General features: G+C 42.6%; 2 protein-coding genes across 2 annotated transcripts; one reads left to right on the top strand and one right to left on the bottom strand.

Moving 5' to 3' along the window:
* The first annotated feature begins 84 nt into the window (after positions 1 to 84).
* On the top strand, positions 85 to 12,506 carry tmem39a (transmembrane protein 39A). Its single transcript, XM_080497073.1, has 9 exons — positions 85 to 268; positions 3,787 to 4,003; positions 4,694 to 4,916; positions 5,513 to 5,596; positions 5,694 to 5,848; positions 6,505 to 6,862; positions 6,984 to 7,171; positions 7,260 to 7,380; positions 8,711 to 12,506. The coding sequence occupies exons 2-9, from the start codon at positions 3,891 to 3,893 to the stop codon at positions 8,948 to 8,950; spliced, it is 1,482 nt and encodes a 493-aa protein (XP_080353199.1). The 5' UTR covers positions 85 to 268; positions 3,787 to 3,890; the 3' UTR covers positions 8,951 to 12,506.
* Positions 12,507 to 12,590: 84 nt separating this feature from the next.
* LOC308130662 (serine protease 23-like) lies at positions 12,591 to 15,773 on the bottom strand. Its single transcript, XM_080497086.1, has 2 exons — positions 15,452 to 15,773; positions 12,591 to 14,607 (listed from the first exon to the last, which is right to left on the bottom strand). Exons 1-2 carry the CDS (start codon positions 15,478 to 15,480, stop codon positions 13,428 to 13,430), a joined length of 1,209 nt encoding a protein of 402 aa, XP_080353212.1. The 5' UTR covers positions 15,481 to 15,773; the 3' UTR covers positions 12,591 to 13,427.
* Positions 15,774 to 18,224: the final 2,451 nt, after the last annotated feature.

Below are 18,224 nucleotides of genomic sequence, written 5' to 3'. Positions count from 1 at the left end.
AGAGGAGGTGCGGATCTGCCACGTCGGTTCTCTGTGCAGCGAATTTACACTGTTGCTCCTCCAGCCCCGGGGCTAACTTTTGGGGTTGTTTTATGGTCCCAGTCGGAGGGAAAGCGACCCCGCGGGATCGTAGCTCGTCGCCACATCGGTGCGGTCCGGGATATCGAAGCTGAAAGGCGGAGAAAATGCTGGCTGCTGTTGGGACTCGTCACACAACTGACTGATGCATCCTCGTCCAGTTCAGCCCCCCGCATGTTGTCGATGTTGTGTGAGTAACGACGGCTTTAAATAGCTTTTTTTTTTAAACTCTCTGGGTTTCTTCTAACATCGTCGCGGGTCCCCAAGCCCTTTTCCTTCCACCCCCTTGAAGTGAGCTTCTAAGTTTCCGCAGTGTAGAAATGACAGCGCTGCCAGATGTCATGATTCAGACGTGCAGCTTCGGTTGCATGTCTTAGCAAGTCGCTGCTCCGGGGGGGAAAACAAAAAAAAATGAAACACACACTTCGGAACTGAATGATCCTCAAGGATGGCAACAGCAGACTTCAACTAACACACAAAACATCAACTCTGCTCGTTTAAAAGGGAGAAACGTGTTGCACCTTCATGAATTGACACCATCCCGCAGTCCCACCAATTGCAGCGCGTTGCTCCATCCCGCAGTTCCTGTTTTCACTTTCTGCTGTAGTCTGGTGTGTTTCTGTTGCATGTGGCTTAATAACCCCTCTTCCCTTTTCTCATTTTTTCCCCTTTTTGTTTGAAAAAAACAAAGGCTGCTTAAAATTGTTAAAAACTGCTGTTACACACTATCCGAGATACTTTCAATACATTTTCACTTTCTGAGAATGGTTAATTTTAAAGCTACTGACCAGATAAGGGAGAGAACCATATACGATTTAATATCTGGTGCTGTTTACATTCATTAATGCACTTAATATCATGCTCTGCATGTATAATGATCATAAGCTTTTATTATGTAGGATTTTTTCTACTGTAAAGTGCTTGGCAGATTGAAATAATGAAGTAAAATGGGTTCATTAAATAAATGTGTGTTTTAAGAAGACAAAAAGTCAATAGTTGCATAAAAGCCAATAGAAATAAGCAGCGTATGTGTTCTAATAAAGTTAATCTCATAATTGATTTAAAACAACTTTTTTTTTTTTTTTTTACCTACTTCACCAAGTGTTGGACCACGGCCAGGAAAGAATACATCTTTGATGCACGGTAATGCTCATCGGAGAGGGTGTAAAAGTTATAAATCAGAATCTAACAGGCATGTTTCTGAACATGTTTTTTTAAAAGGGAAGCAAGTATCAACAAAAACATGCACATTTTCACAGTTTGGTTTCTGTCTTCCTTGTTCTTCACACTTGACGACAATGAGTGGACATATCCACAAGATCCAGTTGTGTTGTCGCAGGTACACATCTAAAACACCAGTACAATGAGGCTCCCCAGCCAGGATACATTTTACCACCGTTTTGCTGTAAGACTGATGTTGCCCTCAGCTCATAGACACCCCGAAGTTGGATGTAAGATGGTATAATGGATGGAGGAGTGGGTTTTTCAGTGAAGTCTTTGTTATATGTCACATGACGGCAACAAAAAAACAAACCACAATATCTTGAATATGAACCCGAACATGTGACATTTCCCACATCTGTTAATGAATACAAGGATGGATTCTGTTTGAAACTGAGAGTAAAGACAATAAAGAACTTTGGAAGTTTGAGCTAAACTTAGTATGAGCTCCGTGTTCACACACCTTATTCAAATCATTAGATTGTTATCAATTTATTTAAATCATGTGTGCCTGAGTACTTTGATATCTGTAAAAGTCAGAGTCAGGGTTTTCCCATATAGGAAAAGTTATTTTTTTGTTTATTTTTCATCGGTGGAGAGAAAGTAAGTGTCCTCACTTGAAACTGCAAAACATAACAAATCTTTGGTGAGATGACTTTTTGTTCCCTTTTAACCAAAACTAACGATTGATAAGCTGAATATATTTTGACTGTTATTGTAAAAGCGGTAAATTGGAGTTTTGAAACTTTTCAGGTACCTGTTACTATAACTAGAGGGTTTTTTTTTTTGTTTGTTTTTTTTTCTAGCTAATTGATACCATTGAATGTTTTAGATATTGTTAAACAGAAGACAGAGGGGGGGGGGGGGGGGGGGGGGGGAACAAGTTTTGCAACATTCAGAAAGCGTTCTGTTCACTGAAAGGATCTTTTTAATTTTGTGCAAACACTAAACTTTTAGTGAAATGCCGCAAAACAGCCCGTGTTGTGAGACGACACAGTGGTTTGGCCTAAAATACATCACAAGCAGAAAGAAAGAGCCGCTCTCGCCGGGTTTGAAAACAGAGATCCTACCGATTACCAAGCATGTCATCATCTCTGCGTTAGCCGTTACCGTTCAGATGTCTTTGTTAAGCAGGAGTTTCGTGTCATCAAGAGAAACTCAGGCGTAATTATTAACGCAGTAGTTCATGCCATTGTAGGAATGTTTTTTTTCTGCTGATTCACATGCGTGAAAGGGAGGAGACATTGTTAATGTTGTTGTTTACACGTGCTTTGTGTTGCTTTGACAATGTAACGAGTGCTAAAACTGTAAAAAGCCTATTTATCAACATTGTATAAGTGAGACCAGTACACCAACAATATGCCTGTTTATGATGAGGATGTTTTTCCAATGATTGCTGCTCTATTTTGACTCTTTTCGAATACGTTTGTGTTTGTTATGAGCTGTTGTGAAGCCTTACACTTCAGTTATTTGCTCTTTTTGACACTTTGGCACTGAATTGTCTTACTGACGCCTTCAGGCCATTAGTTTTCTACAGGAAGTTCAAGCAACAGCCTGTTCAGTTGGTGCACATGTCACTGATATTCATATCATATAGTTTGACAGTTGCCAGGAGTCTTGCCAACAGGAAGGTTTAGGTGTGATCCTCTGATGTGAAATCAAGTCAGTTGGTGTATAGTTCTTTTTGTTTTTGTTTTTTGGTCCACCACTACTCTGTAGTTTAACTCTTCATGATTTAACTTCATAAAACTTAATTTTCTAGTGTCAATGAGGTGTTATAATTTGAGAGGCTGTAGTTCAAGTATTTGAGGACTTCTTCCCTCGGCAGCAAATACTGCATCTACTTCTCTATTCTGGTTTGCTTCATGTAAAACTAGTTCATGCATGTCTGCACCTGTGTTCATCTTCTTCAGCACTTTATCAAACTTAAAGTCACGGGGGGCTTGAGGTGATACCAAGTGACTGGGCCGAGCCGGGATGCAGCCAGTGTATCACTGAGAAAACACACAGTCACACACTCAATTTCACATCTACAGGATATCTAGAGGGAACTACTTACCTGTGTGGAGACTTTGGGTGGAAAAAGCCGACTACCCAAAAGGAAACCTCCACACACACTGAGAGAACATGCAAACTGCACAGAAGAGCCATTTCGTACAGTGAATGAGACAATATGTTCAAGTTTTTCCAGGTCGTAAAATTAGTTAAGGAATATAAAACCTAGGACTCATTGAAACATGATGCATCTGTGCAGTGTTGGAATAATCTTCTCCTAATTACCTCCGCCACCGTTTACTTAATTAATGCACGGCGTAAATCCCACAGGACAGAATTATGCTAATTGCACATCACTTTGTGGCACCGTGTCGTTGATTAGTCCTCAGGTTTGTTGATTCTCTGCTGCACTTGGAATGTCTTCCTCACGTGTCTGTCGTCTGTTTAAATTGCCATGTGAACGTTTCTCTCCCGTGCTGGTTTGTCCCACAGTGGTCCGGCTGTACATGGTGGCTTATTGAGAAGAAGGGGAGGAATCCCAGTGGCTTTTGCTCGGTGGGCGCCGTCCGTGGTAACCGCCACGGTAACCGGCGACCATGCCAGGGGGTCGCAGGGGTCCCACCAGACAGCAGATAAGTCGCTCCGCTCTGCCGTCCCTGCAGACTTTGGTTGGAGGGAACCTTGGTAATGGTACAGGCCTCAGAAGCAGGTACACAAACAAACAACACAATGCAACAATCAAATCGTCCTGTGCTTATTTTCATGTTTTACTTTTTTACATGTTCAAAATGATTATTAATTCATGAAATATTACACGTGTACATATTTGTATATATTATCCTCCATGTGGTTGCATCATCCCGTGGTTCATTCGATGTTGCTTCACTTTAAAATTCAACCTAATTGTTCAGCATGCAGTTGTAATATTAATCGCATAAAACCCTCGTGAAGAGCGACTACGAGCATGCTCGAGCTGTAGGCGGCAGTGTAACCAGAAGCGTGAAGCCACGCCAACCAATCAGAGTCCTTGACAGAACACGACAACGGCACAGACGATTTCCTGTTCCTTCAGTGATTATGAGGCTGGGATCGTTTGTTTGGACCAATAGAGAACCCCGCCTCCCCCTGAGTATCTCCATGCAAACATAATGACGGGTATAATCATTTTCGATGACTTGTAGCTTTATTTACGTGTCAGTGTTTTGCTACATCTTTTGCTACAGGCCCTAAATCCTTAAACAGTCAGGATGGCTTGATAAATATGTTCGATATTGCGCCTTATGGGCACTACTGTGTCTCCACAACCTTCCCGTTGATTAAGATTTGTTAGTATTTAAGAAAAAAGAAATTAAAAATGTATCTGTTTACTGAGTGTCTTTCTTTGTGTCTTTCCTCCCAGAAGCAGTAACTCGGTGGGTCTGTCCGCCCCGCCCATCTCCGCCCTCATAACTCCAGAGCCGGTCCGTCACTCCCGGATCCCCGAGCTGCCGTTGGACAGCAGCCTGCTGTTTGAGTTCCTGCTCTTTCTTTATCTGCTGGTGGCCTTGTTTGTCCAGTACATCAACATCTACAGGACAGTGTGGTGGTACCCATACAGCCACCCTGCTGCCTCTACCTCGCTTGTAAGAGCAAATAAAGACACATTTTTGACTTGTTTTCACCAGTACGGTCGGTGCCAGGGCCGTGTGAATGTGCGACATGGGCATGGGGGGACAGAGTCGGCTGACTTTATGAGTTTCTGGGATTGATTTTAGTTTTTTTCTCCCGTCAGTTGGTTCTGGCTCAGATTGTCAAAACGTCATTTTCCTGAGCAACTGTTAGCAGTATACTACCATACTATTTATCTTACTGCTCGTCCACAACCAACCTGTTTGTTGTGCTTGTCGTGTAGTATATATATCAGAGATGTGGAAACAAATACGCCTTTTTTTTTTAAGTTAATCGGCTTTGCTTTGTTTGCATATAGTTCTTTTTCTTTCAAATGTTGTTACTACCGCTTTATTTTTATTTTTCTTGTTTAGTTCTTTCCCTCCCGAGTAGTTTCAGGCTGAAGCCTTGTTAAAATATATCAAGTTTTTGTTGGAACTTGAACCATTTGTTTTTCCGTGGCAGACTCAAATAACAATTTATGTTTCAAGCTTCTAATGTCACTCATTTATAATTCAAATGTAAAGCTATAAAAGGTATTTTTTTTCCCCCCCACTTCTTTTCACTGCAGAACTTCCATCTAATGGACTACCACGTTGCTATATTCATCACAGTTATGTTGGCCAGAAGGCTTGTCTGGACAATTGTATCAGAGGTAAATGCTCTCATCTGTTCATAAAGAACGGGCCATTCCTGGTGGTGGTGATCAGTCTGCGGTAACTGTGAGTGATTCTTCTGTCCGCCTCCCGCAGGTGTCCCAGAGCAGCGGTGGATCGTTGTTCCGCTACGTGGTTTTAATTGCAGCTCGGCTCAGCCTGCTGACCCTGTGCGGCTGGGTGCTCTGCTGGACGCTCGTCAACCTCTTCAAGAACCACTCTGTGCTCAACCTCCTCTTTCTGGGATACCCGTGAGTGTTTGTACTGAGAACTGCTGTGAATGGCTGATCGCAGGATTACAACTGGCCTTTCAAAACTGCTCTTTTGTTCCTGCATGGTGAAGAACGTGTGTTGGTCACATGAAAACCAAAAAATATATATATTTAAAACATTTTTTTAGACGTTTCCACCTCAGCAAACCCAAAGTGTAAACAGTCTTGTAACGCAGCCTTGTAAAGCCGGGGCTGCTTGGTCATCCAGTCTGATGCACAGCAACGCTTCAATTTACACATATCAGAGGTGTGACCAGATGTGTGACTTGCACAAATGTCTTTTTTTTCCTCCAAATGTGTAAAAAAAAAGAAACAGCCACAACAATGACAGTAACGCCTGCTTGTCAGCAAAACACAATTCTTTTAAAATTTTACATGCATTTTTGTACTTTGGGTCTGTGGCATCAGATTGATGCAGATAAATACAGTTCATTTCAGGTTGTTTTGTTTTAAATCAACTGGTGCCTGTAGCAGTATTGTTTGTGCCATTGTTGTTATAGACCCACCCTCCACAAATATCTAACAACTTGAAACATTGCATGATGGGGTTTTTTTCCCCCTCACATCATTTAAACCCCGAACACTTTGCTGTTATTTATTTGTTCTTCTTGTTCACTCACCGTCCTCCACGCCAGGTTTGGTGTGTATGTTCCGCTCTGCTGCTTCCATCAGGAAGGCGGGAAAGGCCAAACGGCGGCAGCCGAATGCGATTACCCACCCGACCACCAGCAGACCGACCTCGCAGAGAGCCCCTTCTTCCGGCCGCGCGACTTCCTCTACCTGTTGCGAGAGAACCTCAGAGAACAGTTTTCCAGCCCTCCGCACATGCCCACACACACCTGCCCGCCACACACGCACTCGCACACGCCAGAGCTGATTCGAGCTGAGGTGGAGGAGCTGAAGAGTGACTTCAACCGGCGAATCAAAGAAGTGCTGTTCAACTCACTTTTTAGCGCCTACTACGTCGCCTTCCTGCCTCTCTGCTTTGTTAAGGTTGGTACCTGCAGCCCTCCGTGCCTCATCCGGTGCCTCAATGTTGATTTATTTAAATGTTCAAGGTGCCACAGCATCTTCTTGCTCACTCTCTGCTTTCCATGTCGCTGTACGTCGCCAGAGCACCCAGTACTACGACATGCGTTGGTCCTGCGAGCACCTGATCATGGTGTGGATCAATGCGTTTGTGATGCTGATGAGCCAGATCCTTCCCCCCAGCTACTGCGACCTGCTCCACCGCTCGGCGGCTCACCTGGGCCGCTGGCAGAAACTGGAGCACGGCTCGTACAGTAACGCTCCTCAGCATGTGTGAGTGGCCTTCAGCACACCCATCGCCTCAAATTCTGGCATTTTTAATCGGTTTCTGTGTAACTTGTGTGTGTTTATGCTTTTGCAGGTGGTCAGAAAGCACCATTTGGCCTCAGGGGGTGTTGGTACGACACAGTCGAAGCCTGTATAAAGCAGTCGGAACCTATAACGTTGCTCTTCCCTCTGATGTTTCCCACGCCAGATTTTATGTGAGTATTTTTTTTTTTAACTTCGATCAAACTCATCAAGAATTACACTTGGGGAAATAAAAATTGGGGGTAAAAAAAATACACCTTTGCAATGTAATGCTATAAATTTGTGAATTTTTTCACTGCAGTCCCTTTAATGCGGAAACTCCACTTCCTCACCCAAGATAGAAATGACTGATACTGAGTCTTCCAATTGTTTAATTGGTTGTCATCGGAATGCTAATGATCAGAGTGACGTCTAAGGTTGAGATGATTTTGGACACGTGCAGAGGATAATAATTACACAATGTTGGACGTGGCCATGCCGAGCAGGAGGAAAAGAGGAAGATCTCTGAAAATGTTGATGGCTGTAGTGAAGCAGAAATGTTTGGTCTTACAGTCGAGGGAGCAGGTGAACACGGTGAGAGAAGCGAGGACCCGACAGGCGAATATGACGGCCTGAAATGGAAACAAATCTTGCTAACAGACAAATATTAAGTTTACGTCGACGTTTCCGTCGCAGTGCATTTGTATTTTTGTTTTGTCGGCTCATGCTGCACCTGGTGTTTCCACACAGCTGGCCTCGGGCTGCGCTTCGGATTTATAAATATAACTACAAATGGGTGCCATTGAGATGGTCACATGTAAAGTGCAGTAGGTTGTGGTCGGCCATCTTGGCTTTTACATTATTGTTATGCTGAAAAGACTGGCCGCAGTCAAACAAAAGTAATTCATTGACCACATCTTGACCTTGTTGTAAATTTCATGAGCACTTTGCATTCTTCTTTCATGAAGGCAGCACAATTGTATTGGGCCTCTTCAGGTTTAACAATAGTTGAAATTAAAGTTGATGTACTTTGAAGAGAAACTAATGTTACAGTGAAATGATACTTCCTGCACGTTTTACTTATTATTAAAACTTTAAAAGAAATGAACAAGTTATGGATTAGATGGAACGTACACAACACGCATTGTGATATCTTTCTTCCAGTGCGTCATACTTTAATTCTTTGATTTACAGTACAACTTCTGTATTTGACACAGCTTTACTTACAATTTCGGATATTTTTGTTTCCAATGTATGGTCATTGTTTTCCTTATGTCGTTTACGGGGATTGACTGGTGAAAACTCCATCAAAATACATTTCCATAAATGCTATGAACTATAGGAAAAGTGAATTGGAATATTCTGTTATTGGGAAGGATGGTCTGTTTTTATTCGAATACAAAAAGAAACTGGAGATAAAGATTGAAGTTCCTCTAATTGGTTACTCAAAATTAGGTTTCTTCAATATTAATAATTACGCCACTTAATTACAACTCCTTTTTTTTGTGTGCGTGTGTGTTCCAGTTCCTGTTCCACAAACCATTGCGGATCCTGAACCTGCTAATCTGGATCGAGTCCAGTGTTGTTTTGTACCAGTTATACTCTCTGCTGCGCTCTGAGCGCTGGAACCACACGTTGTCCCTGGGCCTTATCCTTTTCTGCAACTATTACGTTCTCTTTAAACTACTCCGAGACCGCATCGTGCTGGGAAAAGCCTATTCCTATCCTTTGCCCTCCAACAGTTTGGGGCTGAAGTCGCAGTGAAGGCTCTGCCCAGCGGCCCCTCGCCTACGGACTCTGGATGTGGGAGTAAAGTGGAAGACGCTCGGAGGTTTAAGGGACAGACTGTGAACTCATAATTGTTTTGATACGGTTCTATTTTTAATGCAATGTTTATATATACCTATTTAAAAGAAATTTTTTTATTTTGTATACTATTTCAAGTTACACCGGGCATTACCACGCTGACGACATTCGCATGACGTTGTGTTAATGTTGTTGCTTGGCAACAGGGAGGACGAGGAGTGCCAGGGAGTGACTTTCACCAAAGATAGTTTAGGTGCAGGTGGCCAATCGCAGCGTGGACCTGCCCTCTTTGCCGGCAGTAAAACCAGACGAGCAGTTCAGAGGAAGCAGAGAAGGAGTGCCTGAGACCCCCGATTGTCCCAATTTTCTGTTTAATCCTCGAGTCTTCAACTAGTTGCTGTTGGGCTGGCAGGATTAGATCATTGCTTCAGCAGTGATTTAGTACATAATGCCAACCTTTTCTCACTTAAGATGGTTTGTCGGAGTGAGTTTGTTCTAGTTTGAGCGGATCATCCTTTCATAAGACCACAGGCCGAAGCGGTTTGTCTGCCAAGCCTTGTTTAATTGAATTAAAAACAAAAGGGCAGAAAAAAGAAGAAAAAAAATTACTGTTATAATGAGCTGTTGTAGCTTCATTTGGTTGCCTTTCGAGTTAATAAATGTGTTTGTGCCACACCAGAAAACTAAAAGTTGAAGGATTTTATTCAAATGGATTTGGGGAAACACTTGATGCATTTCAATCCACTGACCTAATAGAGAATGTTGCATGATGCTTATTCGCCGCATTAATGTCTTTAAGAACATAATCTGCTTGTTTCACGTCACCACATTGGTTTGTACAAAAAAACTCATTTCAAGAAGCGTAAGGGTTAACACACCATTTACACCTTGATGTGCAAATTCAGAATCACACCTGTGCCTGGCCTGTTTGTGCCCAATTCCAAGATATTGTCATATCAGTTTGGGTTTTTTTTTTGTTTAGTTTTTTTGTGGTATGTAACCAAAGCAAATTGCTGATATGGAGAAAGTCCACGATGAAACAAATTACAACCATCTCAAAGCTTGGAATCTAAATTTAAAAAAAATCCCAATTCGTAATAATCAAAAAAAACAAATAGTTTGAGCCTTTCACTTTTTAACCCTGTGAACCTGTGAAATTCTCTTGCTCGTTTCACAGCCCTGAGACTCCCATGACAAGAAAAAAATAAAACGACATGCTATAATCAGAAGCTGCAAGAGACCACTTGTGTTTTGTCAAGTGAAATTCGTCTGGCGTTTAAAGATTATTGTTGGCATGTCCTTTCAAAGAGAACAATATCATGGTAGAAATACTAAAAGATGTGTGTAATTGCTGTTTAAATAATATTTAGATTCTCCCCATTTTCTATTGTTAGTGTAATTTATCATCCACAGTGTCCACAGCTTTATGGTAATTTGTTTGTCAATCAAACTAGATTCCTATCAATAGGCTTGTATTTCAACAGGGTGAAGTACTGAAACTCTAATAGTAATTTGGGACATTATGAGACACATCAGTCTTCTTGATATTGGACTGAAACTGTTCTTTTTCCACCCGCCAGTCTCCACTTGTAAAAACATGATTGTACTTGAGTCAATGGAGTTGGATGCAGACCCACCACGGATTTGATTTGAGTTGTGTCACAAGTCATGCATATCTAATCAAAATGACGGGTCGGGGCAGCGTCCCATTCACTCTGTGTGGTGAAATTGAGGGTTTTCTAGTGGCTTCAGACAGTTAATGCAATGCTGCAACCCCCTAATCATAAGCCATATTAATACTGAAATGATTCTAACCAATGTCATATTTACACCTGAGGTGGTTCGATGACGAAATCTGCAGTGTTGCATCGCAAACATTTTTTAGTAAACTACCTGCTATTGCAGTGTCATCGGCGTCTACTGCCCAGGATGAATTCATGATTAAAGCATCTCGTACAAGCTCACTTCAAATATTTGATTTGTGGGTTTAAAGTCAAACAATTACAGGTCATGTTGATCTCTAGATTTTCTTTTTGTTTTTGTTTTTGCAGGGTTGTTGTTAAAAGCCTTGCTGCAAAAGGACATCCAGACTCTTAAACTGTATTGGCACAAAGGGTTATATTAAGTTGGGCAATTTTCTCTGTGAAATGAAAGCATATCACAAAAAAAAAAAAAAAATCACAATTCTATATTTCTTTTGATATCCTCCTTTAGCAGTCACATCATCACATTTTCATTAGGGTTTAATTTAAAAGCGGATGTTTCATATTGGCATTTCCACAGGTTATGAATGGAAAGATCAGTGAGTGACGACAGCTCGGAGAATGTGTCGCCGCATCGCCAGTTCATGTATTCTCAGTTACCAAAAATTTGTGTTACAAACAAGCTACCTTGCATGTTGTTGCCTTTTTTTTGTTTGCGTTGCTCTCCAAAAGCATATCTTTGGTCTCGGGTGCTCCAGTTCCAGCAGTGGCTCCAGTCTGCAGTCGGGTGCGTGAATTCGGGGCAGTATTAAGGATAAATGTCATGACTGTCAAGTATTCACAGATTTACAACATGAACACGAATAATTGTTTGAGAATGTTTCCTGAGCATTTGTGGTTTCCATTGACTACTTCTGTTTTCACATGGGAGTATTATCGAATTAAACTACTTTGAATTAAACCGGTGTGTGTATCTGGATCACAACTTTTAAAAAATGTGTGTCGGTTTGTACTCGGACCGAGAGTGAGCTCTATGCTGCTTATGTTCCGTTTGTTTTTTAATTTTTCCATTTGAATGTAGCGGATACTGCAAACAGAACTGTTTTTGTTCACTCGAATTGTTGTAGTTCTCAAAACAAGTCTGATGAATTCCTATGCATGGTCTCATGTGTTCAGGTTGGTAGCGTCTCAAAGCAGTTGACTCGGTCATGGAGGTGGTTATATGTCTCCTGATAGGTGTTTATTCGCTCATCCGAGTGGCTTCAGGCTGGTCTGGTTCACCTGGTTCAATTGCTTTGAGAAACCTTTGTTTGGAGCTCATTCGAGAAATGTCCGTTTTGAAAGGTTGAATTTTATCTGATCACAAAAATAAGACATTTCGGGGTTTCTGTAAGTCTTTCTCTGAATCAATTCTCACTTGTTTTTTCTTGAAATTAACTATCTGTCTTTCTTTTGTTTGGTTAGACATGTTAAATAAAACATGAGGGTGAAAGGAAAAGAAAAAAAAAATATTTTGAAATATTTTGAATTGATCACTTGATGCCATTGCTAAGAAGTGTACCGTAATGCCCTCAAACCCAAGGCGAATTGATAATAGAGGGGACAAAATTTGTTGTTTTGGGCTCGTTTACAAGAGATAAACAGATCCTTTTTTTGCTATTGAAATTGTGCCATACCCCAGGATCTGGTTTCAATCTTGGTTGAACCTGTTGCTCTGTGTTGTTGCTGGAGAAGTCATAGGAGCTGGTCCTCATATATCGGCTTTATACAGTGTTCATCCCCCCGCCCAGCATTTCTTACTATTCTTTTTGACATCTGAAATAAAGAAAATGTTTAAACCAATATTTGTGTATGTTTTATGCATGAGCGGAATGAGAAGAAATATTGGGACACAGTTGCTTTTTTCAAAGAATATATTTCATTGAGTTCGCCACAATATTCATTCCCAGAAATGTCACAAATAAGAGAAAGTAAAAGTGCTTATAAGCCTAAACTAAATTGGCTGAACGCTCCGCGTGGACACCTGCAGTGTTTTCTGTGGCCCGCCAGGTGGCGCCAAAGCAATAAAGAACGAGTTCACGAACAAGCTGCAACTTCTCGATCATCAGTCTGTATTACAAGTTGATTAATCCTCCCAAACTAACTTTTAATGTTGCTTTAAGTCATGCTGCTTGTTGATAACTTGCGGTGTCCACTGAGCAGAGATACATGGAAGTTTGCATAGAAACAATTGTCATCTTTGGTCGCTGGTGTGTACATTCATCCACAAACATAATTCTCAGTAGAAACTCTTTTGACAGTGCAATCTTTAGTATGAGCTCAGAAGAAGAGTATGGTGTTTAGAGAAAGTCTTCTCTCGGTCCTTCATTAGTTCACGTTTCTGTTCCAAACTGCTCAAAGACGACAGGTTTATTGGGATAAATGCTTCCAGGAGAGAAACTTTCAAAAATGGACTGCCGATGTATAATGGGAACTAAAGTGTCATTTCTCGATTGGCATCTGCTTTGCTTCATTGAACTGACAGTGGTGCGTGTGCGAACAGGGACAACAAAAACAATGTTGATATTTATATAAATGTCAGTGCTACGAGTTGTGGGGTGAAAAGTGTGGGTTTGTTTGGACCCAGTACTCCAGAGGAGGGGGAGGGGCCTCAAGGGTTTTTATATTTTTGTATTTTTGTATTTTTTTTTTGTAGCCTCACCCCATTTGGTCCTTGTCTGTCTCATTTGTCTTCAGCCCTCTCTGCAGTCCACAAAGTTTCCTTTAATCCAATAGCAGATCTGAGCATATTTAAGAGGCGTGATTCTCACCGCGACGTTGAATTCCTGAGACGCCCCTTGTCGCTCTACCCACTGGTGCCCAGAAAACACGCCTATCACCTTGCGCTCCCAGCGCCGCCGCCGCCCGTCCCACATCCGGGCGTAGACTCCTGAGCCGCTGGCCCCGGGTTGAGCGTCGCAGTGCTGGTACAACAGGTCTGAAGTTTCCTCACCAGCCAGACAGAATCGATACACCAACTGCCCCGGACGATCGTTATCATATCCCGAGAAGTGGACCCGTCGACCAGGCAGCCTCTGAGCAGGAGGGCTGACTCCCAACTTCATATGGCGGCGTTTGTGGGGTTTCTTGAGTTCCAGCAAAGCATAGTCATAGTCCATTCCGATCTCGTTGGCGTTACCTTTAATCCACCCTTTAGGAACGTGGGTGCGTTTGGCTCTGATCCACTGGAACTTCATTTTGTCGTCTGTCGGTGGTGCGTAGAGGCCGGGGCCTCCTTCGACGTGGTTGGTGAAGTTAGACACAAGGAACTGGGAGGACTGGGCATCTCGTTGCTTTGGCTTCAAAAAGCCAACCCGGAGCCTCTGCGCTCCTTTCACGTAGTTTTTACCGTCGTGAACACAATGAGCCGCTGTGAGAACATGGCGGTCTCCCACCAGCGTGCCAGAACAGCCTGTGGACAGTTTGACTGCCACCGAAAAAGGATACTTGAGCAGGAAATTCTGCCCGGCAATGCTGAAACGCCCGTCGTGGCCAAAGATCTGTCGCTTTCTTCTGACATGAGATCGCTGAGGTTTACCAGAAGACCCAGCGGGGGAATAGGCTGGACTGGTGTCAGAACTGGGGTTGTAGCCGTAGATCCCAATCGCGGTCTCAGTCAGTTGACCATCAGAGTGAAGAGTCTCGTAGGCCAGATGTTGCCGCAGGTCCCAGTAGCTCGGACGAGGCGCTTTCTTGTGGCATTCTGGGTCACAGGGAGAGTTGACGTCCAGACGGGCCGGAGACGAGAAGTGAGGGGCTGGCCGGGCCTCCGTCTGCTGGGGGAGCACCACTGGGACCCGCTGGAGCATCCATTGAGGTCGGGAAGAGCAGAAAACAGGCGGAAGGAAAAGAAGAAGGACGAGGGAGGTAAACCTGGAGGAGGGAGGACAACGGGTAAATGACTTTGCTAACACACAGTGATTACCTGTATCGGATTCAATATATCTTCAAAACGCGTGATTCCATGTGACCGGATGTCTGCAGCCCTCGGCAAATACCGTATCCTCATTCCTAACGGGAGCATCATGCACTTATAATTACATGCATGGGAGCGGAGGGCAAATTTTTCAATGGGAGAGTTTAAAAAAAAAATCTGAGCTGGAATTTGGCAGCTATACAATTTTACTGTTTTCAATGCTGCAGATATGACAAACAGGGCAAAGATCAGGCCTTACTAGATGATGGAAAATTCCTCGAGTGGCCCTTAGGGATTTGGTTCAAGCTTGCAATAATGGCTGAATAACAAATTTGCTGCAGTGAGGATACTTTCCTGGCAAATAGAGTGAAACAAGACACTGCCTTGTATTTTTAAAAACACACCCTCCTCACACTGTTTTCTTCTTGATCTATAAATACAATACAATACTGTCAAGGTGAGGCAGTGTTAAATTGCCTAAACATTTCTAATTCTGAGGAAATTATAATTATCACTTCCACAAAGTTCATCACGAACATTTCAGTTGGTCTTGGGACTCTGTGTGGAGTTTGCACGTTCGTTCTGTGTGCTCGGATTTCCTTCAGTCCAAAAACTGGGATTTCAGGTTAATAGGTGACCCTAAACTGGATTAAGAGGTAGGAAAGATGGATGGAATTCAGTCAGAATTGTTTCACTCGATGTTTTCAGAACAGTCCGTATGTTTTTGTTTTTTTTTAAGTTTGGCTGCTCAATGCGTAACTGTGGCGCTTTTACGCACAATGTGACACTGAGGTGACTTACCAGGGGAGCGCAGCCCGGGTGGAGCGCATGATCCGACGTCTGCAGGTGACCGGTCAAGCGGATGGAAACTGAGGGAAAACCCCCTCAAAAGAGGACGCGAGTCCCGATCAAAGTCAAACGTGTGTGGAAGAAAGAAAGAAAAAAAACCCAACTCCTGCTGCAAAATCACAGCGGTCGTCTTTTCGGATCTCCCCCTCACGAACGGTCTACTGTATTTGATCCGTGGCTGTTTGGAGTCGTCCGACAAAAGCAGCGGAGCAGGGAGAGTCGGGGCATTGTGCGCTGCTGGAGGAAGAGGAGGAGGAGGAGGCGCTCCCGTGTGCCGGAGCTCACACACTCACATCCGCAGAAGAGGAGGACACTGTTGTGTTCACGCACAACGCTGGTGCTGCTGCTGCTGATGCGTTTCTCCACAGCCTGGTCACGTGATCGATCACATCATTGCTTCAGGTCACCAAGGTCTGGCAATTCAGTATCACGTTGAACTTCACCCGACTGCAACAACACCGGGATGACGTTTTTGGTTTTTAATATATAAATCCAAATGTTGGCAAAATGTTAGTAATTTTATTATCTCTTAGTATAGAAAAATCAGAAAATGTGAACATTATGCCCAACGGGAATAAAGACCGGGTGAGGCTTATTACTATATCAATCTGGGGTTTTTCTTTTAAAAGGATCCTTTATGCTTTACATTTGACTTACAGAAGTGCTTATATGCTTGATATGCCATTTCACAGAAATAAACCTCAAGATGACATGCTCAGTTTATTCCCTTGAAAAAGACCCCCATGCATGTTTAGAAATAAGCTCAACTTCATTACTGTATATTGTTGGGCTTGTATAATGTTGATCCCATTCTGGATTTTCAGGAGGAACCTCAAACAATTCTTCTTGTGCTGCACAACAAAACTCCAGCGATTTCTTTTATTCTTGTTGTTTTGGGGTTTTGCCTTTTTTTACAACCTGGCAACCCAAACTTTGTCCTATAAAAAATAAATACGTGGTTATAGGAACTACAACATAGTTTTCTGTAATTACAACATCAAGACTTCAAACCTCCTCCAGTTCGCCACAGCTGCTCCACGCTTAAAGCCACTTGGTGTTTTCTTATCAACAGGACAGATTGTACAGCTGGAAGAATCTGTGCGCTGCCGGTCTCTAAACTGATCTTATGAGGAGAGGAAATGTTAATGTGCAGAGACTGAAAAGGGGACCAAGGGATGTGGAGTTGTGTTTATGTTTGTTGGTGTTTGAGAGAAAGCACGTACCGTGTGACCTCACCACAATTACTGGCCCACATTAATTCTTTGGATGGTTCAACACAATTAGATTCCTTTCCTCTTCCCTCTGTCCATGCACGGATCCTTGAAGCTACTCATTAAATAACTATGCAGTGCTCATAAATTAGTGTTTTGCCCAAACAAACATTTTGCACTGTTAAATGACCTGCGCTCACGACTCTCTGCATGATTCACTTGGGGCGAAAAATTTTTATAAATAAGTGTCACTCCTATCACGTCCTTCAGCTGCGCTTTTCCTCTCTCAAGCTTGACATTTACTGTCAAAGGCCGCCTCGTTTCAACCGTGAACTGCTGGCTCTCTGGAATTGGTTCAGTGGGCAGAGAATGGCACTTGATGCCAAAGTTGGAAGTTTTCTTTCCACATGAGCCACCCATGCAGAAAATGTGCAAGCTGTTAGCAGATATTGGGGCTAAGGCTGTGGATTCATTAAGAACCACTGCAACCAGAAAGACAGGGGGAAAGAAAAAGAAATAGAAAAGGAACAGTGTGGGTGGTATGTCGAGGAGCAGGCAGTCAATCTCCACCCATCCCAGCTATGCTCAAGAAATGTGTTTATACAAGGGTTTTGTAATCAAATAATTATCAGCACATTCCTGCAGAGTACATGCAACACAAAGAATTGATATGCAGAACATGCAGCCAGTACCATTAACTGCATAATGGAAACACTATCGGGTTACCTATTGAGGAGAGTTGTAAGAAATGGTTGACTAAAAGTTAATTTGTTGCAGAAGACGGGGGGGAACGGCTGGCTGCACTCCAAGCAAATGTTAAAAACCAACACTTTTTCAATGCTGTGTTTCTGCTTACTGCAAATATTTGAACTCGTTTCGGTCAAATACAGGTCACACAACCATTGGGTGGCGTTATGGATGACTTTAGAAATGAGTACATGTTTGACCACACGGAAGGTGAACACAGGGCGAGGCAGTTGAATACATATTTTATTCTTCAGCTAAATGGTGAATGGAACACTTGTATTGCACATTTTTACTGCTTCTGCAGTCTCAAAGTGCTTTACACTGTTTGTCGCATTCACATTAATGGTCTGCATTCTGATGCTCAACCAGCATGAAATACAGAGCTTCTGTGTTTTCATATCAGCGTCGACATATGGAGAGGGAACGATACATTGGGAAGACGACCTGCTTTGTTAATACAGCCATTAACAGTGTAAAGGTGTGTTTAACCATCATGCATCAGTATGAATATCTGTATTCATTTGGGTTCATCCCTGCTGTTCAACTGTTCAGCATTTTGGCTGTGGCTGTGTGTGTGTCATGCATTTTGGGGAGAAAGTGTGTCTTGGCAAACTTTGGAAACGTATATAATGGAACCCTATGAACAATCTTCTTCAGTCACAAAAGACCAAAATGTTTTCTTCCCATAAATCAATTTAGAAAATATTCTAGGTTAAAATGTTAAACCTTTTTTTTTTTCTGCATCAACCTTTAAGAACTTTATTCCT

This window comes from Blennius ocellaris, assembly GCF_963422515.1.
Source record: "Blennius ocellaris genome assembly, chromosome: 1".
Classification (NCBI taxonomy): domain Eukaryota; kingdom Metazoa; phylum Chordata; class Actinopteri; order Blenniiformes; family Blenniidae; genus Blennius; species Blennius ocellaris.
The sequence above is the reverse complement of the archived record's forward strand: the minus strand, read 5'-3'. Positions and strand labels throughout refer to the sequence as shown.

Excerpts from the sequence above, each read along its gene's own strand:
- tmem39a (XM_080497073.1), top strand. The coding sequence starts at position 3,891 with ATGCCAGGGGGTCGCAGGGGTCCCACCAGACAGCAGATAAGTCGCTCC. Across the intron at positions 4,917-5,512 it reads CTGCTGCCTCTACCTCGCTT|AACTTCCATCTAATGGACTA; the intron begins GTAAGAGCAAAT and ends TTTTCACTGCAG. Across the intron at positions 7,381-8,710 it reads TTTCCCACGCCAGATTTTAT|TTCCTGTTCCACAAACCATT; the intron begins GTGAGTATTTTT and ends TGTGTGTTCCAG.
- LOC308130662 (XM_080497086.1), bottom strand. The coding sequence starts at position 15,480 with ATGCGCTCCACCCGGGCTGCGCTCCCCTG. Across the intron at positions 14,608-15,451 it reads ACCCGGGCTGCGCTCCCCTG|GTTTACCTCCCTCGTCCTTC; the intron begins GTAAGTCACCTC and ends TCCCTCCTCCAG.